General features: G+C 37.3%; 1 protein-coding gene across 22 annotated transcripts in view; it reads right to left on the reverse strand.

The window, feature by feature from the left end:
- The window catches only part of PLCB4 (phospholipase C beta 4), a 216,837-nt gene that overhangs the window by 4,006 nt on the left and 188,726 nt on the right, over window positions 1–24,105 (reverse strand). For 17 of the 22 annotated variants that reach the window (XR_006938644.1, XR_005858073.2, XM_046938621.1 and 14 more), the window contains 7 exons: window positions 22,184–22,299; window positions 16,850–16,925; window positions 11,051–11,226; window positions 6,531–6,632; window positions 4,782–4,839; window positions 4,285–4,371; window positions 2,182–2,218 (listed from right to left, as the gene is read on the reverse strand). Coding sequence is in view for 19 of the 22 variants with exons in the window: in XM_046938621.1 (XP_046794577.1) it covers window positions 2,182–2,218; window positions 4,285–4,371; window positions 4,782–4,839; window positions 6,531–6,632; window positions 11,051–11,226; window positions 16,850–16,925; window positions 22,184–22,299 (652 nt within the window). In the remaining 3 variants the exon portion in view is untranslated. The remainder of the gene's footprint in view (window positions 1–2,181; window positions 2,219–4,284; window positions 4,372–4,781; window positions 4,840–6,530; window positions 6,633–11,050; window positions 11,227–16,849; window positions 16,926–22,183; window positions 22,300–24,105) is intronic. The other 5 variants (XR_005858074.2, XM_040696946.2, XM_040696945.2 and 2 more) reach the window with 2 other exon arrangements.

Below are 24,105 nucleotides of genomic sequence, written 5' to 3' on the forward strand. Positions count from 1 at the left end.
TTAAATAATCTTCATCTGGCCTCGAGAGCTTACTTGTCTTTTATTATTACGGACAAGGGCTTTTTCAACTCAAGATCAGACTACTGCTACATGCCCTCCATGGGACTACACACACTGAATCCACCTGAAATTGCACCCAGTTGCACTGTGAGGAATCCAGCAATGAATCCAGCGACAAACTCTGCATGCCTCAGGCTTTGCAAGCGGAGTTAAAGCACTGTGTACAAATGGTATCTGGCCCGGGGATCCTCTGCTTAGAGGGAGCTTGTAAAACTTTCTTTCTCTCTCACACACACACACACTCATACACACTCATTCCACCTGCAGCTCCTTGTAGATTGCAAATAGTTCTTTGGTTTGAAACTCCATGGTTTGAAAGATCCCAGGGAGTCCCCATCTCCTCATTTTCAGTGACAGCTCTCAATTTGGGAACATATTTAAATACATAACTCAAAGAACTCTGAATAATTTGACCCAGAGGGCAAGTTATCTTCACAGCCAAGTTTCTGAGGGTTAGGACAGGTTTAGGAAGAGGAAAACCAAACTAATCTTTTCTTCGGTATAACTGCTTTGTAACTCTTAGGCAGGTTACTGGATTTGATTTAAGTCAACTGTCACAAAAAAAACTTGTAAATGTTGCTTTGACAGGGAAATGTGATATACAAGTTCCTGCTCAAGTAGTCACCTATTCTGGATGAATAAAGACATTTGCATATGTGAAAATGAGCAGATGTAGATCTAAAGTAATGAGATGCATAGCCATTCATCTGGCAAGGTAAATGTGTGTTTGTGCAGATGTGCCTTCTTGAACAATCTAGGCTTGTACTTTCATAATCATCACCATCATCTTGGGGAAAAAAAAAGTAATTATGATAATAGCAAAGAAACTGTCATAAATATGATTAAAAATTAATCAATGCTCTCCATTTAAATGAGTTAAAAGCTTGAAAGTAATGAAGAAATAATTTTAACATGGAGATGTGAAAACATAATAAATAAACCAATATGTACAACCTCTTCTGAAATGTTGGCTGTTTTTGCCTGTGTATGAAGTGCAATTCCAGCTCAAACAAAACTGTGTTTTTTTCTTAGTGACTCACACATTTTACGTTTTAGGCTTGTGACTTAACTGCCAGCACACTGTGTCCTATAAATATTCTGCATGCCCCTGTACGGTGTACAGAATTACTTTAGAGATAGCCTGGTTTCAAAGAACACATCAGCATAGGATCACGATGCCCATTTTTACCAGCTTGAGGCCAGCTCTGACGGTGCATTGTGAGGCACACACACGAACACAATACAGTGAGTTTTTGGGAGGCAGCGTTAAAGCTCCGTGAATACATGAACTTAACTGCTTGAAAGGTCCTTGCTCTCCAGTGAGATCTGAGACAGGCTAAGAACCACATTTATTAAAATCAAAATCTATTCTCCTAGCCCGATGAATGCTTTTTTCTTCATTAGATGTCTGAAAACAAATGTTGCAAAAGCGGGTGCTGTCACACTCAGTGACAAAATACACAACTGTGCTATTAACTGAAGGAAATAATTCAGGTCAGTCAGGCAATACTGTAAAACTGGATGTTCAAGCTTAGTACAACTATCTCCCTTGGTATGACAAGGTTTAATCGAGATTTATTATGAGTAGTGATTATTTAGAACACTACAGCAGCATAGCCACACAGAATAATTATTGTACTTTGTAATGCACTGGATTTTAAAATGAATTTTAAAGTGCTGGAAGTCTCTTCTTCAGACACTAAAAAGCTACTTCTAGTGATCTATTCTATACTTTGCTAGCTTTAGTGTGCCATTTCTTATTTTATTAATATACTAATATAAATAGTTTAACATAGATCAATAGACAATTTTAGATACAATTTATAAAATCTGAACATATCTTCCAGTAACAATAGTAATGCACAATACAAGTTAATCTCTAAATATTTTTTATCTACGTTGCTATTTGTATGCATCTGAATTGGAGGGGTTAAAGCACAAAATACTGTTAATATTGTTTCAGGTTCAAATACCTGTGTGCAAACAAGATTAACATTGTGTTCACTATGTCAACGGTACTTCCCAGTGGTTGCATTTACAAGGAAGGCTCCAATGATAATGAGTGAATTTAGAAGGAAAGCATACTGAAATAATAGTTTGCTTATTATACATCCATCCTACCTTGTGTTTGAGACACTGCATGACAGGATTTCAAAAGCTGTTTGTACAAAAATAATAATGTCAAAATCGAGTAATACAACAAGAAGCAAATTAAATGAATGAAAACTGAAGTGAGACTAAAAAATTAATGCAAGAAAAACATACATAAAACAAAAATTTAAATCCATAATAGTTTGTACTGAAGACTGTCTCCACCCATAATTCTACTTACCTGCATTGTATATTTGTATGAAAAATTTCTTCATGGTTTGATCAGGAAAAAAAACCCCAACACTTTGAAATATGCAGTAAACAAATACCACCTTTACCTCTATCCAACTAGCTTTCCCACATCAATACATACAGCAACAAAGCAAGACCTTGCGGGGGTTTGCATTGGTGCACTGTAGGGGCTGAAAGGAAGCATTCAGAAGAGCAGGCATGGAGGTACATGCTCTGATGGATCAAATCGGAGTGGATTAAAAAGCGGTTACGGAACCCTCCCCATGGTGGATGCCCCCACAAAAGTGATAACCAGAATGTGAACAATTTTTCCTCCGTTTAATCACTGCTGATGTAAGCTGACCTCATCTCTGCACTAAAATGGAATACAAGTAGGATCATGTAGGCTGTTACCGTCTGCACAGCAGCAGAGGCTGTAACCCCAGGTAAGGGAAAAATCTAAAAGCTGACAGAGGTGACTCCTTTAATAATTCAGTTATTTTCCAGCAGCCTATCTTCCTTATATACAACATTTCCGTTGCATTGTGGCTAAAAGCACAGCTGTAATCATTCCCTCTTGTCCTTATGTGTTCAAACACTGGACCCAAAGCCCTCTGAAGCCAACAGTGAAAGATGCTACTGATAACATCTGCCTTTGTATCAAGCCCATCACTTTTTATCAACTAGCACAGTTTACAGAGAGTTGTCTGTGATGCTCCCTACAGTAACGCCACAGATGCACTGTAACCAAATTGCCTTCCGGGTGTCTCCTTATCCCACCTTTCACTTGTGTGCAGATACAGCTCAGGAGCAGACTGATGGACAGATCCAACAGCATTGGATGTCACAGATGGCATCTACAGAAACCTTCTAAGGGAACAGATGAAAAAGCTTTTCTTGTCCAGAAGGGAGATGGAGCGAGCTTACGTGCTACTACTCGTGACCTTACTTGCTGTCACCACCCCACAAGTTAACCTGGTTGCAGCTTATGGGGCTGTAAGACTCTCTTGTAATAGCAGAAATATTTGATTTGCCCTCTTCCCTCTCCCTCTGCAAGATTACTTTAATTCGTAGTACAGTGTCTGCCAGAGAGTTCAAGTTCTAAAAAATTAAATAACAAAGAATTAAGTGCCTAACCCTTGAAAGTAAAGGGTATTAAACACACTCTTTCTCTCTCATCTCACTGAACTGCTGGATATATTCCCCTTCCAGATTACACCTGTGTAAGTGCATTACTGCAAGTCTGTGTGATTATCACAGCTCTGCTGGCTCAATCTTTCAGCAAGGGAGCTGCTCAGAACAGTGTTGCTCCTACCAGAAATAAGATTAGAAATTTCCTTTCCTTGCCAAGTAGCTTTTTCAATTTTTGCCTTTTTTTAAAAGAAAAGCTTATAAACAAGCAGAACATAATAAGGTATTTTAATTAGGATGGGGTGCACTAGTACAGATAAGACTCCCCATGCTGCTACACTTCTCTACAGTTCAGTCCAAACTAAAACGTCTCTTGGAATTCAGAGATGCTCTGAGCACATGCGTTATGTCTAATTTCCAAGCAGCACTAGAAATGCAAGTTCAAAAATGATGGAAACTTGAGGTATTTTTGCGGGAGTCATTAAAATATGTGTGGTGGACTTCTTATTAATGATATAGCCAATGAGCACCAACGTGGCTGAGCAGCTGAGACTCTGGCTTTCACATGCTTATCTGAAACAAACTGGGTTTTGGATTATTATTTAAGTCACTTCACCTCTTCGTTTTAACTCTCCAAATAGATGAGTGATCATAACAAAGTCACCTTCCTCAGTTTGGTAATGTCTTACACTTAGACGTATTTTATTCAGCCTCATTCTGGTCACCATTTTTACTAGCCAGCTTTTGTTTTAAGCATTTTAAATAAAATACCTGCTCATTCTGCTTTTCCAAGACTTCTAAATGCTCAAGCTGAACTTTTTTCAACTGATCCATTTCCTTTGACTGTTTCATTGCAAGCTATAGACAAGAGAAAATATTGGGAGAAAAATATAACACATTATTAATACAGGAAACAAAAACTTAATTGAATTTATACATATATAGAGTCTTGCCTCCTTTGGATGGTACCAAAAAATCACAGGTGGCCCTTATGTCACACAGTCTTAAAAAGAGCAATTAATATAAAAATATATATATTTATACATATTTTACATTACAAATACTATGTTGAAGTAGCAGAGACAACAATGAACATTAACGTTAAGGATTTAAAAGTTTCCTCTCATATAGAAGTTAGATCTTTATACTACAAGTATGTGGAACGAAGCAAGGACAAACGTTTGTTTACTAGAGATGTATTCTCAGCACAGAAGTGAAAACAAACATCCAGAAATAGTGCCCGTTGACTTTTTCAATGTTATAGTTACCCTTTTTCTCTCTTCCAGGAACTTTTTTGTGTTGCTGCTGTTCAATTCTCTGACTCGCCTGAAAAGACACAAACATTGTCCGTGAAGACTTACTGGAAAAAGAAGGAACTCAAAGGCATCAATGGAGAGAATTATAAGGTATATCTTAGTTTCAGATTACGTGGGGTTAGCGGTAAGTCAAACACTGTCCTGGTTTTTACAGCTAACTGTTTCCAATTACCTTAACAGGGTGATTGAAGGCTTGAAAAAAGAGATGAAGATTGCTGTGAATTAAATCTGACTTTTTCCCTTACTGAAGAATAGTGGATGGAAACCAAAAAACTGTTAATTCATTTGCATATCTTTTATTGCACACTCTATATATCAAAATAAATCTAGAGCAGAGTGCTGTAACTCTAACAGTGGTAAAGGAAAAAACATTTGATGATGATATGTAAGGTTAGTTTAGCAGTGCTTCAAGGTTCTTAAATATATTACTTTTACAAAAAATATAAATATACAATTGCTATTTACACAAGAGACTAAGATGTAAGCGTCTCTTCTTAGGATTTCTGTTATGAAATGTATCAGAAATAGTTCAAAGAACCAAATCAGACTAACTGCAAACCTAAAAATCAGAACTGCATTCAAATACAAGAATAGCTTTAGCTAGGAGTCTTTACTGGAGGTCTTATATAAACTAAGCATACAGTTACCAAGGCCTCTGACAACTCATTTGCCTGATAAGCCAGGAATTTGTAACACTCAAGGGGCTTGATTTAGCAGGAATAAGTTCAAGTCTTTTGGCCAACACAGTCCAGTAACAAGGAGGGAATGTAAAGAGGAAAGAATGAGTCAGATGGCAAGCCCAAGTGAAGAGGAAACCTTGAAATCTCAGAAGACATCATCATGTAGATTCTGCTTCTATCTACCTACTTGGAAACTAAAGTAGCTACAAAGCAAATCAATTCTCCAAAAAGACTCAGTAGCTTGTACTGGCAAGTCTTTCTCTAGTCTCTCATGGCAATAAAGACCATCTTCCCCAAATGTACTGTGAATAACCCACTTTTACAAATGCAACAATGCTCTTGGTTTGCTGAGCCTGGGTGCTGATTGCATTCCCAGTACTAGCACATAAAAAGGAAGAGAATGGTTCAGCTCAGGAGTGGAGTATAAATAAACATGTGCTGTTGTACAGTACATCTCCAGCTTTTTCACTCCTACCTTTCATCACCCTCTCCACTTATTATCATCCCTTTTAGCTTCCTTTCACTCCTGCTTTGTGTTCAATTCCTCTTCCATTTGCCAGTACAAAAGGGAGAAAATCTTTCACTGGTACCACCTCCTGAGTTTCAAGTGATACTGCCATCCCAGTTATTCTAAGTCCACCTAGCACCAAATCTCATACTCCCTGTTCAGAATAGTACTAAGTTCATTAAAAAAGCAACAGCAAAGAAGTATATGCACAGTCATTACACTTATATGCACAGTCATTACAATCCTTAGACCTACACCAGTCACTCACGGCTGATAGGTATAAAGTTAAGAACCTCTTTATTTCCCCAGCCAGGACAAAACAATTATAAAAAGAACAGACAAGAGAAAAGTAACATCTTTCTTAAAATAGTCATCTAAAATACGTATTTAGTACAACCATCAGATGCTGTTTCCCTACATAAAAGCGTGCTTTTAACTGGATTCATCTGTGAGTTCACCTTTCAGTTTTGGACAGTGTTCTTCCCTTTTCAAGAAAGAAGCTCTGATACTTACCTCTCTCTTTCTGCTTTGTTTTTGATAGATTTATCTTGGCTTATGGCTTTGCTGTTCTCCATAGATATTTTAGCCTGGTTTGCACGCATCTCCTTGCTTTCCCTGGGCAAAACCAAAGAAAACCATTAATACCCAAAGTACAATCACTAATGAAATTGGTTTCCTGTCATTACTCTACATTGTAGTTTATTTTGTACTTGAAGCATTAGGGATGAGGAAAGGCCAGACTATATAAAAATTGCCTTTCTTTGGGTAGACTTCATACAATTTGAGCAAGCATTCAGAAATCTCCATTCATCCCAGAGAATATAGTCGGAAAGACGAGCTACAAGCATTTACACTTCTAATGTTATTAAGAGGTAGACAATATTCCTTTCTCTTCAGTACACAGGAGATGTCTGACTAAGAGCTACTATCAGCTATTTAGAAAATGAAACTTGTTTAGTACCTATCCTGCACTCTGAATACAACTGCAACAGCAGTAGTACTTGCTGGTTGTGGTATGAGCTGACAGCCTTCTTGTCAAGACTTCTACTTTGGGACTGAGAAGAGTCCAATGTTTAGACTGTGATCAGATCTCTGCTTGTTTTCTCCTGATGACCCAGTGAACCTTGAAGCCTATTCTGTCAAACTAGGTTGTGTCAGTAGAGTCAGTAAAGTCATCATTCACTGCTGGAAGTAACAGCACAGATGATGACTTTCAGAAACAGCTTATGAACTGTGAGTGAGTGGAATTCAGCTCTTCTTCAGGCTGGCTAAAGCAGCCAAGCTACAGAAAGGCCTTCCCTGAAGGCTAGCTCTTGCTTTCTGCCTGCTCAGTATTCTGGCTCTGGTAGCTCTTCAGATTAAGCGCTTATTTAAACAGGAATAATATGCGGAAATTAGACAGTGGATAACTGGCAATAATAATTGTGAAGTCCCCAGTAGTGCAAAAGCATCTAAAAGTCACAGGCTGCAAGCCAAGGCAGTGCTTCAGTCTCTTTTCCTGGATGTGACCTTAGAGTGCCAAACAACAACTGTACTTACTAACCCAGAACATTAAGTGCTTAATATGCACAGGAAGGGTGTGGCAAAGAACAAAGCGCTTAATTTAACAAAATGTTGTCACTGAATTTTTTATGCTTTCCTTAATCACTAGGACACATGCATGAGGAAATTTTGTTCCATGATTTATGTTTTCCATATTTTGAAACTCTTATTAAAGAAATGCAGCACTCTCTTTTTATCAAAAAGTCATGAGCTGAAACATTTCCTGAATACAGACTTTAAAACAGTAGCATCACAGTAAAAACAAGATAGGGCTCTAAAAAACCTTCACTTGACAGCACATTTCATTCTAACAATTCTTTCTTCAAATAAAAGTTTTATTTTCTATACAGAGTTTGAAGTAATTTTCAAGTAAACTACCTTAAGAGCTGTTCTGAAGCTATTTATTTTTATTTCTGTGCACGGGGACGTGAAAAATGTTCAGCGTGGGTGTTGCAACTGATTTAACCTATTTGCATCAGATATAATTTCAGATTGAAAAAAGTTAGGAGGATTAGAGAACTACTGTGCAACACTGATGATTTCAAAATAAGGCTTCAGCCACAGATATGGCTGGAGGAGCCAACGTTCATCTGCATATCACAACTCTGTTCTGGCAGCTGTCATTTAGCTCTCAGTTGCAGTGCTAACAAGTCCTCACGGTGCTTTTGGTTTCCGCTGCTTGCGAGAAGTAAAAAATATTTTTAATAGAAGACATGAAAAATCTTGTCTTCCTCTTAAAATCACCAAGGAGGACTTGTAGAGACCACTCTTTGTTTCTAAAATAGCATTTCCTAAAGACGTAGCCAATGTTTCTTGCATCAGTTCACTGCCAAACCGCCTGATGCTGAGCTTTACGCAAATTCCCAAGTTCAAGCCATGCTGCCCTGGCTGGCAATACTATGTCACGGCAGAGAACTCCCTTCTGCTCAGAGGTGACGGGGATACCCTAGTCAAAGTTACTTGCAAAATGTAGATAAGCCGGGAGGGTAAAGAAAGACAGGATTCTGAAAAAGCACCACAAGCAACTGCAAGATTTAACTGCTAATTTCCTACAGTATCATACTGACTGAAATGCTGAAATTTCTACAGACATTCTAAGAGGACACTAGACTTTAAACATGTAAGTTTATCTTGAGAATTTATACAAATATTTAGATTACATTGAAGTGTGTTAATTTGTCACCAAGTCTTGTTCGGATAACTATCTAGAAAGCTTAAAGAAAAAAAAGAAAAATAATTTTTATTTCTCTCTCATGTTATTCGATTTCATAATGCTGCAGACATTAGCTTCAGGTCCTCAATCTCTGAAATGCTGCAAACTCACTACATTCAAGTCAGTAAAGCTAAACCATATGGGGCAGGTAGGGGGGATGGCACCCCTGGAGTTCAATAAACTTCAGAGTTTTAGTAGTTACTGCTGTTTTCTGCTTTGTTTTTAAATGAGCTGAAAGCATGAACTGTAATTGCTTTTCTCTGTGCACACGAAGGGAAAGTATCTACCCTGCAGCAGATAGCTACATCATTTTACATTACTGATCTTTCCTATCAGCTCCGTGTCTTCTTTTGTGATAGCTAACTCATTACTTCAGCTCACAGAGAGGGAAGCAGTGAGAACTGCACGCTGACAGTATGGCCCACCTCCCATGCTGCACTCGGATAGACTCTTCCTATGAAAAAGAGTTGCCTCTTGGCTATTATTTCTACCTATATAGATAAATCCATATGTATAGACACAATGTATGCTATGAAACAGTTTATAAATGATTAAGTGTAAAGTTTCCTTGGGGCACTATTATTCGCATTTCAAATGTCATGTTCCAAATTCCTCTGAAATATTAATACACTGAGATACACTCTCACATTTGTTTGACATACGAAAATCCCCCAGTCTGCACATACAAACTCCTGAATAAGCAGAAAAGAACTAATTGCAATGAACAAAGCAAAAAGAAATTGGAAGGTTGTTACTCCTGGGACAGCTGAGAAAATAAAGTACGTTTATCAGGATGTAGATTTTGAGGTCTGGCAGTCAGTAGCTCTGAAAATAGAACAGTATGTAGACTGAACACAGACGATTTTTAGTAACAGCAAAATCCACTGATCAGAGTATATGAACCACTTACAAGAAATTATATAGGGCCATTTAAACAACACAGGGATGCAGAAATTTTAAACCCAAAGATATGAGAAAAAAAGCCCCCCTCCTCCCCCACCTTTTTTTAAACTTAGTCCTAGTGTAGATCTAATAGATTCCCAGAGTGGTGGCCTTAAAGGTTATGGGAGAATGTATGGAAGACAAACAAAAATTTACTTTCAAAAAGACGAATAAAAGAAATCATATTCCATGAGCAGGTAGCACATTAGTACAGTATCTTCCAAGCAGTGCAATAAGCTTCATATAAGACAGAAAGTCAGACTCTCCAAACCAAAGAGATGTGATTTCTCTGGGCCGATGCAGTCCAGTATGATTCAAAGATACTGTACCAAGGTCTACAGCTTCCTCCAACTAGAGCTTTTTGAACAATGCATTTGTATTATAATGTAAGAATTTCTGGAGTTTAGTTTGGGTGGGGTATGCACTGAAGGACAGCTAGAATACATGGGTTAACACAGAGATTAACATAAAGATGAGCTCACTAAAAGCTTTTGGCTGTGACAATTCTCTGTTGGATGAAAAGCTTGCAGGCCCCAGCATGTGTTCTCTCTGATGGAAAAATAAGCTGCTTTTTTCAGTCAGGACTTTAAAAATGTGATTTATTTATTCATTTTTCCCTATTCTTTTGATGTGAAAGATGCTGATGACAACTGCATATGAATATGTACACACACACATACTGCATTCATGTGCTGTTAATCTGCTTCACATAATAGATCATAGCAGAATATAATGATATCTCTATTTACTACAATTTTTAACAGACTGGGTACAATTTAATTTCTTTTAATTTCAAATGAGCAGGACAGTCAATCACACAAGCAGCAAGACAGTGGTGTCATGCAGTATTTTCTGCATTTCTAGTGACTGACGGGATATTGCTAGTCTAATGTAGCTTGCTATTACCATTACTCCACTCCCATTGTTTTTACAATCTTTTCCTTCATGGATCTTTCTTGTAATCACCAATGCTACAAACACACATATCCAGAACTGCTAGTAACTTCAAAGGATATTTCCGTATTTGATTTCTCTCAATTTCCAGGCCTCTGAATTCAAGTTCCTGGGCAAAGTCCAAGCACATTCACAGCTGATGCAAACTACCACTACTTCATCACATCCACTGCCTTTCAATGAAGTTCATATTACCTAAACCAGCCAAGAAGCGCATTCCCACATTACTCTGTATATTACTTGATGACTTAGTTTTCTTCTCCCACACACATAGTACAGCATCTTTGACAGCAGTACAGGAACTACAAGCATAAGAAACAAAGCATTCTACACAACAAGCAAGAGGCAAGCCCTCCTCAACGGGTAGCACCGCCCTGCTCACCTGTCATGTGAAAATTTTAGCTGCTGGGTCTGTTGTTCATGAGCATTAATCAGCAGTTTCTTCAGTAGTTCACACTGTTGGTTCAAGTGTAAATCACGGATTTCTTGCTCTTCTGCACTGTGCGTATTGATCATCTCAGACCACTCTTTAGTGTGCTGTGCCACAATCTCTTTGACCTGTAGAAAAAGAACAGCAGCTTTGCCAGTGGTTCTCAGGCTATACGATCAACTGTTACTGCTGCTGAAGATGATGTGGAGACAGTCATAACAAAGATTCTGAAGAATGCAGCTAGAACATGAAAATGCAGTCACACGAGTGAAATTGCTTCAAAGAATACTGAAACCACCGAGGGCACCACAGTCTATTATAAAAATAAAGAAACCCATACCATTAAGACTATTACCAACAGTGTCTTGATTAAATTGGCTGCATTTATGCTCTTGACTATACTAATATTATTTTAAAACATTCTCTAACCACATTCATTATAAAAATGCTTCCATATTCTTGGTTTTAAGGAAGAAATATATATTAAGAATATTAAAATTAAAAATGGAAAAAAAACCCCTAGTAAACAGGATTTCTCTGAGGGCTTAAGTACAGTCTTGGATTTTGAAGAGACTGTTCTATAAACATTCACTTTTATAGAGAAATCCTGTATTTAATACAACTTGAATCTTAGGATAGACTACATATCATTCTTTTATATTCATTAAGTCAGCAGGGAATCTGACAAGTATTCTCTTGTTTATCTCCTAAGACTCACAAGAATAAAGAGATTAAAGTTTTGGAAAGTTCCCAAGAGAGAATGTGAAGAAGTCTAAATCACCAGAGTTGTTCTGGCAATAATATACTGCACTCAATGGTTTAGAAAAGAAGCTAACAGAAAGGTATATTTTATTATCCTTTAATAATAATCTCTGGATATTTTGACAAGCTATCCCACTTTTCCACAAATGGTACATTAAACGTGCCTCATAAAAAATAAACCTATTGTCAGACAGTCATTTCCAGCGCTACTATGGTAACGAATAGCATTTGGGTCGTCTTTTACAAAAAGCTAAACCTTACTCTTCAAATAAAAAAACTGCTACCTTATTACTCAGAAAAAGAGAGATTAATGCCAGTATTTTAGATCTGGGTCTGCAGTAGCTCTGCATAATGCAGAACAGACTGTCCTGCACACTCTGGTGATGGTGAAAGAAAAGGGCACTTGAAAAGCACCAGAGCAAGTCATCTCATAAAAGAACGGGGTGACTACCACTACCTGAAAGCAAGACCTGCATTTAATTACAGTTAAATACGTGTTCCGTATCAGAGCAGACACAATTTGAGGCAGAAGCACCTGATGGAACACTTCTTGGAGTTTTCTGCAGCTGTTGGGAAAAAGAAAACAAAACAAAAGCGCTTTGAGGCAGAACACTGGTAAGACTAATATAGGCCAAATTCATCCTGGTATTTAGGTCTGAACGCATCTACAGCATAACAAGTAATACTTAATTTTGCATGTGGGTCAGTGTACCACTAAATCAAAACCTATCAGCTATGAAGTGATACATGCACTGAAGGATATGGTGCAGTTTGGGGAGGTAATATTTTTAGTAAGAAGTTCCTAAGGCAGTGCTGTCTTCACAGACATAAAAACAAGAAGATCTAGTTTTAAAACAAGTCAAAATAAATGCTTGCAAGTGGGTAAGGAAAAGACCCTCATTTTTTTGGATAGTGTTACAGAAAACTCAAGGGGCAGATGCCTTCTCACCTCTGTCACTTTCCTATGTCACTTCAGTTTGGAGCATGTTTAGTCTAAGCTCCTTGTAATGCTGAGTGGGCAATTTCAAAGAAGGATTCACGTTTATGGATTAAACATTTTCTGGACATCCTTCTTTAAGATCTACTGCACCTCAAACAACTAGACACTTCAATTATTAATCTCCTCTCAGAACTAATCTTTGTTTTAACGACCCCCAAGGGAGACCTGAAATGAACCTCAGTAGAGCCAAATGCTACTTGTTGCTGAAGTTTTGGGGAAAATACATTCCTTACTAATTTTCAGCACAGTCTCTGGATGGAGTCAGCTCCATCCATGATTTGGAGAAAAAAGTTTCAGTTAGATTCAGGGTCCTGAATAGCTGGGGCCATAGCAGAAGGTGGAGCACTCAGAAAAAATCTGTTGTTATAATCTTAGAGAGTACTAATGTTAAGAAAAGATGAATGTTGTTATGAGATCCAGGGAGCAGGCAAAGCCAGCAGCAAATCACATAAGTGTATCATACACTTTGGAGCAGGAGCCAGCATATGGTTGTTTACACAGATTTCTGACTGAAATTACCATCCTGCAGAATGTTGACTGGCCTCTGAGCCCTTTCAAAGGATTGTAAAATTGTAGTGAGTGCTGTAACAGAGCCGGCCCAGTATTCTTCTCCCTTCCTTGCTGCTATGTGACTCTTCCACAGTTTGTCACTTGGGACTGGATTTCAGACTAATCTGAAGTACCAAAAAGCACAGGGGGTATTAATATATGAGATCTGATTCCTAGCCACAGTAAGACTGTTTTACATCACCACAACAGGACAGACCTGAGTTCTAGTAAATAAAAAAGAGGTTGTTTTTATTTAAAGCTTCCTTACCCTGTACAGGAAATGCAAAACAAACTTTGCATAAAAAAAGAATCATGACTTATTAAAATCGTGAAATAAATAAATGTATAAATAGTGGAAACCCTGGTGGAAGTCAGTATTTTGTGACTTAACTGAAAAAAGCTTCCACAAAGCCCAAAGAAATTAAGAAAAAAATCAAGTGCCAATTGCAATGTTTAATGTGATCGTTGTTCCTAAATGGTTGAAAAACACATAAACTACAGAAAAATATGAAGGCAGGAATCCAGCATCTCAGGGAGACTTAAGCATGGCAGTATTCTTAAGTATTTAATCTGAAAATATAGGAAATAAGAATAATATAAAATTGCCTGTGTTCATGGACAAACGTCCTACTAATTTCAAAATCAGCATGAAGACTAAGAAGTAGGTATGGCTGCTTCCAAAACAAGTTTTTTGCTGGGTGTGGGAAAGGGAAGGTCTCTTTTTTTAATGCATATCATGCAAACTCAAAGTCTTATTTCAGGGAAAGCAAGATATAACCCGGTGAGAAGGATATAAGGGATTTGCTGAACAACTGTTACAAGATTTGAAATACTCGATTTGACTGTAATTCAGATGACCTTATAACTCAAGGCCATTAAGTCATCTGAAATCCAATTTTGCCACAGATCTGTGATACACTTCAAATGTTCACTTCAGATGTAGTAAATTCCATATTCATCCCTGATTTTCTCCAATTTATTACCATCACAGTAAAAAATGACTATTGCAATTGCATTGGGCTGTGCTCTTGTCCTACTTACGGTGGTGTTGCTTACCTAAGGTGATAAGAAAAATAACCATAAGGTAACTAATTTTTCCCGCTGTAAAGACCATTTGTAATCCTGTCCTTTCATCTGTTCCTTCTCTGGGCCTAAGAGACTAATTAAAATCCTGACTGGGAACTTTTTTGTGCACAGGATATGTGCAAGATGTTTGTTTAGTCACTAAGTTCAAGCAGGAATAATCTTTGAAGTAATCTTTTTTCTCCTCTTTTCATCCTGTGCTTGCATGATGCTGGGACCTACATTTTTAATGCACAGGAGTAATTTGCGTCTGCCTCGGTAAATGTGTGTGCAGTACATTGGGACACTCAGATCTAATTTTAGGCCAAACTTCAGCTGCATATTTCCTTATGACAAGGAGACTTTTATAGATGAAAAGATCTCTGGTGCTAAAACTGTGCATGCACATTGTGACACAGAGTTGCACTGAAGGACATGAGCTGTAATTAAAACTGAATTACGGTACCATTTGATTTCAAATTAGTGGAGCAAATACTGAGAACTGCTAAACAACTGTTAATTAATCAAAGTCCCACGATATCAGTGCAATGCATTCAGCATTTCAGAATTTCATCTGATTTAATTGCACCTACATTCATCCAGGATAAAAATTAATTTCCCTATGGTCTTGATCATTGTTTTCCAACTTGTTGCTTCCAAACCTTTGAATGATCTCTGGGAAGAATTCAAGGGCCTATACACAGTAACTGAAACAAAAGATGTCTGTGAGAACACTAAAATTGATACTTAATATGGAAAATTGTCATGGAACCACAACAAGCAAGATATGGAAAACCATTAACCTAGAGCAAACCACAGATGTAGAATTGAAGTGGTATTCGTCAGAAGTTAACCAACATATAGAGGCTTGTCATTTCAAAGGAGCTTACATTTAAGTCTCCTCTGAACATGTCCTCCTAAAACCTGACATGGGAGTGGACAAAAATCAACCTTTTTTTACAGATACAGATGATATTTAAACAAAACGGTTTGAAACCTGGATTTAAAAAAAAAAAAAAAAAGAGCTCAGAAACTATATGTATCTGTGGAAAGGGAAAACATGAGTAATACTTATAGGATTTGGAAGATTAATGAACACCGGGATGTCCTTTGTGTACGTATCAGACTTCTTAACTCCAGACACAAGTGGGAAGCAAAGATCACAGCAAAGAATTTTCTATACAGTATAACTTCAAATGAGTTTTGGAGCTTATGTCTAGTTGATAAGGACCTAGTGCTCCTCAGAGAGTTTTTTCCACTAAGAAATGAATGAAATCTTTTTTGTCCACAAAAGTTTTCATTTTTTTAAGAAAACACTTCTGGACTTTTCATTGGAGAAGGAAATAGGAAGATGGGAAAGGTATTCTAGATTTTTTTTCAGGGGGTTCTCCTAAGTCTGTGGCTGAGGAAGCAGCAATAATAAACAACTCTTATTTAGAAAACCAGGATCTTCTTCACATGAAGTAATAGCATCAAATAATAAAATCAGGAGAAGAAAAGGTGAAAACAACCTTAATTCTCTAGTTTCAGAAGTTGTGGCTGCTTTTGTTTGTATTTCCTGTATTCACCTGATTTCCTGTGCTCCACAGATTTCAGCTTTTACATTAACATTCCTACTTACACACTGTGTTCACTCTACTGCAATCTTCTCCTTTCAGCCACTTTGCACATGGATGTGTTTTATAGTGTTCCTGCTACCCTATTTGGAATATCTTTCAGAAACTTGAAGCATGCCAACAAGTGATAGATAAAACTTTAAAGGAAAGTATGAAGCCATCAAGCATAGTGCTAGCATAGAGGTTGCTCTGTGAAACTCAACAGGAACAATGCATCACAACTTGAAAAAAGTTCGTTCAAATGAACTGGGACTTGGCCTCTGAGCAATTTTAATCTCTAGCACACAAAACAACAGAACTATTTCCTGGAGAAAAAAAAAAAGAATACAAATAAGAAGAAAAGGCTCAAGAACAACATAAGACTTTTGCTTTCTTAGGAGGCAGGAGGAACGCTAGTAAGTGTCACCCATGGTGAAAAAGATGGAAAATGAAAAAGAAACTTCTTTATGTATATATTGTGGGAATGTATCTAGCATCCAAATTTCTCTTTGTTTAGCTAGAACAGACATAAATGACCAGTTTTGCTTTACAAGGCATGCATGTGGTGCTTTCTTCAATAAGTGTTAAAAGAACAGGAAATTGATGCTGCTTTTTAGATATTTTTTTGAAGAAACACTTTTAGACAATTGATTACTCCCATTCTTTTTGACATGTTATTATTGCTAAAAACCATTCATATGTTTCCAAGAAAACAAAATACCACTTGAGTCTCAAAATCTCTATTTCAGATGTTGCATGTGTTAAAATTGGCTGTTTGCTTACCTTAGATTTGTGATCTGACGTTAGTGCCTGAATTTTAATTTCAGTTTCTTTCTTCAATTCAACACAATTACTTCCTCTAAAAAAAGCAAAATTGCAAATGTGTGCCACAAGTTAAACATCTTCCCATCCAGTCAGCTCTTACTAATTAAAATGTTAATCAATGTTGAAGTGCTACAGCATATTGGAATGAAATTATTTCTCCCAGTAATTTATTCACAACTTACAAAACATTGTTGGATTAATGATCATTCAATTCAAACACCACACAATTAATTCTAGATTGCCCCTGCAATATTCTGTTGCTAAGGATATGTCAAACATCTTCATTTATGGTACTTTGTTTCATTTTAAGACCAAAAATATCTTTCTAAGAGAATCCAGATCCTGTCTGAAAACTTACAAGCATATTCAATACATTGACATGATTTTATCCTCTGATTTAAAAGTCATTTTTGTTACTGTTTTGAGGCAGAGAAAGAGAAGTCACTTGAATAACTGTCTCACACGGTAGTTTGGGCATACTTAATTTGAATGACTGCTGAAAGTCTAAGTAAGCCACTGTGGGAAAACAGAATCGAAAGGGTTGCAAAGAAGAGGCCTCATTACCCTTGCAAATTACACTGGTCCATGTAGATCCAAGACATTAAATACCTTATGTGACTTAAAAACAATGAATCCTGAAGACAGCCCTCACCCGTGCAATAGGCAATACAGCCTCGTCTTTATGCTTGGGTATAGTTAGCAGAGTTGAACACAAGTTGCAAAGTTTGTTTCAAGCAGGAACACCATGATTTCAACGAGTTGGTTGGTAAAATGGCTGCACAGAGCCCATGCTGATGCTCCCTTGATTTACCTGTAGATGGATGACTCTCAATAAACCTAATTCTGTGGGATGTGCACTGGGTAGGATAGACACACAGTAAAACTATTAGTTGGCAACACCAACAGCAATTTCAGTTACTATCTCACCTATGTCAATGAGTTTTTGCAATCTCCATCTGACAAGGTCCAACATTACCTATCTTTTTGCTGCCCTTTATGCAATGAAGGATTTTCAGAAGAGAATACAAATTCACAGATTGGAAATCTCAGTTTTCCAGTTTGGAATAATACAACAAACTTAGAGGAGTCTATTTTGAAGCACTGTAAAAGTTCTGTGTTGGATCATTTGCTGACATAAAACTATGTAATGTTACAGTGGGTGCAACTACATTCGTTTTATAATCTTAAACTCTTTATGAAACTCTTAAAAAGCTTATATTCTATTTTAATATCAAAGTGCAGATAAACTTATGGAAAGAGATAATTTTTTTGTTATCAAACAGTACCGGCAAAGTTCTCTGTGAAAATAGTAGTGTGATGTGCCTAGTGTTCCCAAGCGCCACCAGAAGGACTGGTCATTCATTTTCTGGTCATTGTAGGAAATTTTTGGTAAAGATTTGACTCATTTGACACATCAGAAGTAAATAATAGCAATAGCAATATGTTCTGACCATAGTTACCTGTGCCTGAATAAAAAACAGCTTCAAAGTAAGCATCTTTGCTTATGCACACATGTAGCTGTGATCAGAGTCTGGCTATACACACCCTATGGAAAAGACTAATTGTTTCAAACACCAGACTTGTTGTAATCCCAGTCATCAAAACCATCAATTGAGCCTTTCCTACAAATGCAGTTTTTGTTACATCTGAAGAAAACCTTCAGAAAGCCTGGACATAGCTAAAATTGTCCACAACTGCAGCAAGCAAGTACATGACAAAACCATCAAGTCACAGCTAGAAACAAACATTCAGCAGCAGCCCAACTCATAGTCACATGTCCATGCTCATACACATGCAAGCACTTGAATTACTGGACAGTTTTGATAAATCAGAAAGATCATCACGTGCCTTTCAAACTCCATTTCAGAGTGGGGACACGCGTGCTTGTCCCATAATAAGCTTCTTCAAGATTTTTGAGCATTTTAAGTGTACAACAGAAATAGCACAGGGAGCAAAATCCCATCCATCTGTTGGTGAATTAGCATGTGATTAAAAATTTTACTTTGCTGAACATTATGCAGTCAACATTTGTCACACCATGTGGCAGAAACAGACCGCAAAAAATTGTTCAACAAAGTCAGAAAACAAACTCTTTTATATATCTATCAAAAAGATTTTTTTCCAGGAAGTATCTGGCAACTTGAATATGAATGTTTCAAAAATATATTTTAAATGCTTATTTACGAAGTTTATTGCTTGAAAATGTCCCAGAATAATAGCCGAGGAAATGGAATATGTCCTGTACTCACTGAACCCAGGATTTCTTATTCACTAGATTGTTTCAGCTAAAAAACTGCTCAGATCTCAGCTTGTGCTGAAATACACTGCCCTACTGGGGTGAAGTGATGGTTGTGCTGAAGTACCTTGCTGGAGGGGCTTTCAGGTCTGCATAAACAGTGATCCAGAATGAAGCACTTAAAACACTAATGTACGACTAAGAAGTGTTTTCATAGGAAATCTGACAAGAAATTTTAATTTGGTTGGTAATAAGATATCAACAGTTACAAAACTGAAGTGCCATCAGATGATTGGCAGCTGTCATGTCCAGGAAAATATTCAGTCATGGTAAAGAACAGTATATAGCTGTGTATTGAATCTGCTTATGAATTAGTTACTTACAACAAACAAACAAACAAACAAACAAATTAACACCTCCTCCAAAAAACAAAAACAAAAACAAAAACAAAAAACAACAAACCTACAACAAACAAATAAGAACTTTTGTCAATAATTTAAAATTATCATAAAGGCTTTGGAGTCTTGTGACAGAAGTGTTATAAAAATTAAGACACTGAAAGTAGACAGTGAAATTATGTCAAATCGGGAATCAGATTATCATCTACTTTTATATTTGTCCCAGTTTGGGATTATTCTGGAAAGTACTGTTACATACAGCTTTTCACTATTCACTGCCCGGAGACAGTCATTACCACCTTTAACTTTGTGATATACCTTCATCTGTTGTTTCGCCTAGACAAGCTGAGACACTGGCCTCTGCTCAGGCCAACAGGAACACTGATCGTCTCTCCTCTGACACACTATTCTAAAATAGCAGAGCACTGGGAAGCTTTTCACCCCTGAAGATAATTGCAGTACAATGTCCGGGGATAATTTCATAATTATTGCAGTAAAATGCACTGGCTTTATTTACAAATCTGGTGCAGAGTTATTTTTAAAGCCAAAAACCTTCTTTAGTCAGTGGAAATTGAATCAAAGCCAAATGAAATTAATTTATCCTATAGTTGATCTCTCTTTGGAGAATTAGTCTTTTTCTGGAAGGATCTACTTAGATTACAAATATTTCATAGAATGATGGAATGGCTTAATATTGGAGGGGACCTTGAAGATTATCTACTTCCAACTCCCTGCCACGGCAGGGTTGCCAACTGCTAGATCAGGCTGCCCAGGATGCCCATCTAACCTCTTTTTTCCAAGCTAAACAAGACCAACTCCCTCAACATTTCTTCTTATGAGAGCTGCTCCAGCCCTTTGACCATCTTTGTTGCTTCCTCTGGACCTGCTCCAATGGCTCCAAATTCTTCTTGTACTTGGGGCTCCAGGCTTGGACGCAATACTCCAGATAAGGCCTCACAAGGGCGGAGTAGACTGGGACAATCCCCTCGCTATCCCTGCTGGCTACCCTTCTTCTGATGCAGCCCAGGATACTGTTGGCCTTCCAGGGTGCAAGTGCTCTCAGTGAGTTCTTCTCCCAGTCTATACTCGTATCTGGAATTGCCTTGATCCAAATGCAACATGTTGCACTTAGCCTTGGTAAACCTTATTAGATTCTCATGTGCCCACTTTTTGAGCATGTCCACGTCCCTCTGCATGCTGTCCCTCCGTTCTATTGTGCCAACTGCACCACTCAGCTTGGTGTCATCAGCAAACTTGCTGAGGGTACATTCAATCCCACTGTCTATGTCATTGATAAAGATGCTGAAGAGCACAGGTCCCAAGATGGACCCCTGGGGAACACTACTCATGATTGGCCTCCACCTGGACATACAGTCATTGACAACAACCCTCTGGCTATGACATTCCAAACAGTTTTTTATCCACCTAATATTTGAGCCTTCAAATCCATCTTTCCAATTTAGATATAAGAATGGATATGTATTTGTGTGCTTTCAGTTCTCCTTTCTTGGAAAAAAAAAAATGCACGAGCTTTTTAAAGAGTTTACATAAGCTTTTCATAACTTAGTGAAGAGAATTTTCCTTACCTTCCTCACTTCAGACACTTTTATTTCTGTTCTAAGTGTAGCGAATAGACAACCAAATGTTTAAAAAAAACCCACTATCATTCAAAATAATTAAAAAAACCTAAAAAGTATTTGTGTAAGAAAACAATGCTAAAGATGCCTTTATGTTCAGCATTCAGTTAGCAACTGGTTACCAGCTGCTTTTGTCTGATGATAACAGTGTGCATTTAAGACTAACTATTAGCATAACCTTATATAGAATTAAGTAAATCAATTGCTGCTCTAAGTCCTGGTATTATAAAACAAACTGCCTCCTCAAAGAAATTCCAGCCACAGGGTGAAACATAAAGAGGAGACACCGCTGCCAGATTAAACACTAGCAGCAAGATAGCAACAAGTCCTGTCACATTATCCCAAATGGGTGTACAAGAAGGACATTTTATTAAAGTCATCAGTATGTCCTGTGAACTTTTCTGAGATTAAGAGATTCACATGGATAAAGGCCAGGACTTCAGCTACTGCAAACCAAAGCAGCTTCACCCATGTCAAACGATTAATAGCAATTTATCCCAGCTGAGGATCTGAAGGTGGTTTTTTGTGTGTGTTTTTTTTTTTTTTTTTAATTTTGTTGTTGTTAAAAAGAAACTTCAACTTGACAGCATGGTAGAACTCTACTATTTTAAAATGCTCAGTATTAGAAGCTTTTTTTTTTTTTCCTCAAGATCAAATCATTGCCTCCTCCTGATCATTAATGCTATTGAGAGCCTTGGTCATCTCTCATTGAATACGATAGTGACATTCTGGGGAAAAGGTAGTGAGACCAGATCAGGCCAAGGAAATTAATATTTTGGCAACTCCTTTGCTTTTATATTTCACACACTGGCAGTAGAAAACTAGAGAAAGGCAAACTGAGTACAACGTTTATGGCCCGTGGCTAGAGCCTTCAAACAGCTCAAACTCAGTTTGATGTAGGATGCTGGTTCAAGCTGCAGTTCATTCATCTGGATGATCTTTTTTACAAATGTTTTCTTCCAGACCACAGAAGCATAAAAACTATTTTTAGTCTATTAAAAACATTAAAATAATATCTTACCCCTTCTTCTTGATTGCCTTCTCTAACATTTTCTCGTATGATACCTTTTCTTTATCATATTGTGCCACTATTTTGTCAATTTGTGTGCAGTGCAACTTCTGCATAGCGCTGTGCTCCTGGAAAACAGTAGGACCTCACAATTAGATTGCTGGATTTTTAATGTTTAGTTTTCTTACAGTGTAAAAATATCAGTGTACAAACAGATAACTTTGACAATGGAATTTAATCTGGTTTAGCTATCTCGTATTTAATTTCCAGACATTCCACCATAAGTGCTACAGCAGTTCTCCTTTTTAAAAAAATGAAAAGCTATACTGTACCTTAAAAATATAATATATGGTTACTTTAAAACAAAAGAATGATGGGGAAAAAAATGCCAACTGTTACTATCCATTTAACTGTACCTTTTGAATAAATGCGCATTTAAAAGCAACATAAAAAAAATCATATTTACAAGCTCATATAATGCCATTTAAGGTTTCTGAATACTTAGGAGAACAAAACTCATCCCAATCCCCTTCCTCTATGTATCTCGTACTGAATAAAGCACTAGCCTGTTCGCCATTACAAAACAGAATAAAGTCCAAAAACAAAAGCTAAAAATCAAATCTTTAACTAAAAATTCTGAAAATCTGGTCTGCAACTCCCCTAACAACAACAGCAATCTCATCATTAAGAAATTCTGTTCTGCTGTAGGGGATCTCCCTGTCCAAGCAATAGAAAGCACTGCAATGTGACGCTCAACTACACATGCAGCCCACTGCAAACACCCACTGCCTTTTTTTTTTTATTGTTTGTTTGTTTCTTTTTTTTTTTTTCCTCCAAACAATACAGCACACCTTGACAAACTGGAGGTAAAGAGCTACTCGTGGACTGTTTCACCCTAGTGATAACCTTGTGTCACTACAGTTATGTGATTTACACTGGTGAAGTGACAGAAGAAGTTTGACTGTGGAAGGGGAGTAAAACATTTTTATATAATGAAAAGAGGAATCATCAAAGCACCCACTTGGGTATAGTGCACAGGCATTTCCTTTCCATTACAAAGTCTGTAGCAGAAACAACACCATTAGCGCTTACATGTAGACTTCATTATTAAACTTGATTTCGTATTCTCCTTCATCAGAACAGTTGCTTACGATGAAAATATTTAACTAAAGCTGAGAGCACTAAGTATTTAATTTACATTATAAAAGGAAAAATTGTTGTTTGTTAATTTACATTATTTTATTATTATTCAGCTGCTCCACATTTTATCTAAACAAGACAAAAGCCCTTGCATTAGCTAATATGGCCTCTTCCCAGGACTTTATTTTGCTTTATAGCTTATTATTTAGCTATGCTATCCTTATTATTCTATTGTTTTTTGTTCCTATTCTCTGTACACTTGTGGTTGTCTTATTGCTGCTTCCTCATTTAAAAATCCTAGTGCAAGACTTGCACCCAAGTTTACCAGAATTCTAATACAAATGTCGTGACGCGTTAAAAGCCTAGCACTCCCAACATCTGCACTCCCCCAGGGAACATGTACAACTCACAGATTTTGTATTCAGAGTGGAGAATTGAATTCTCTGCCCTACGGAAGATTTAAAGGGAAATAAATAGACTCCACCACCATTAAAAAATGCCAGCATTGCCAGGGAATATCTACTACTGACTAATCACGTAGGAAAAAATATGGACAAAAAGAATGACATGAACTTGACAACTTGACAGCATAACACAGCCACAGGTGAAGCTACAGACAAAGAGCATTTCATTGTTTAACTACACAATTTCCTTCAGTCAAAAAGAATAATATAATTCCTGCTATGAAAGACTGCCTGAAAATATTGCAAAGTATGAGCTATTTGCATACTGATGAGCCATGGCTCCATAATCCTGGAGGTCTTATCACTTAGAACTAGAATACTTAAATTTAC

This window comes from Gallus gallus, chromosome 3 (assembly GCF_016699485.2).
Source record: "Gallus gallus isolate bGalGal1 chromosome 3, bGalGal1.mat.broiler.GRCg7b, whole genome shotgun sequence".
Lineage (NCBI taxonomy): Eukaryota > Metazoa > Chordata > Aves > Galliformes > Phasianidae > Gallus > Gallus gallus.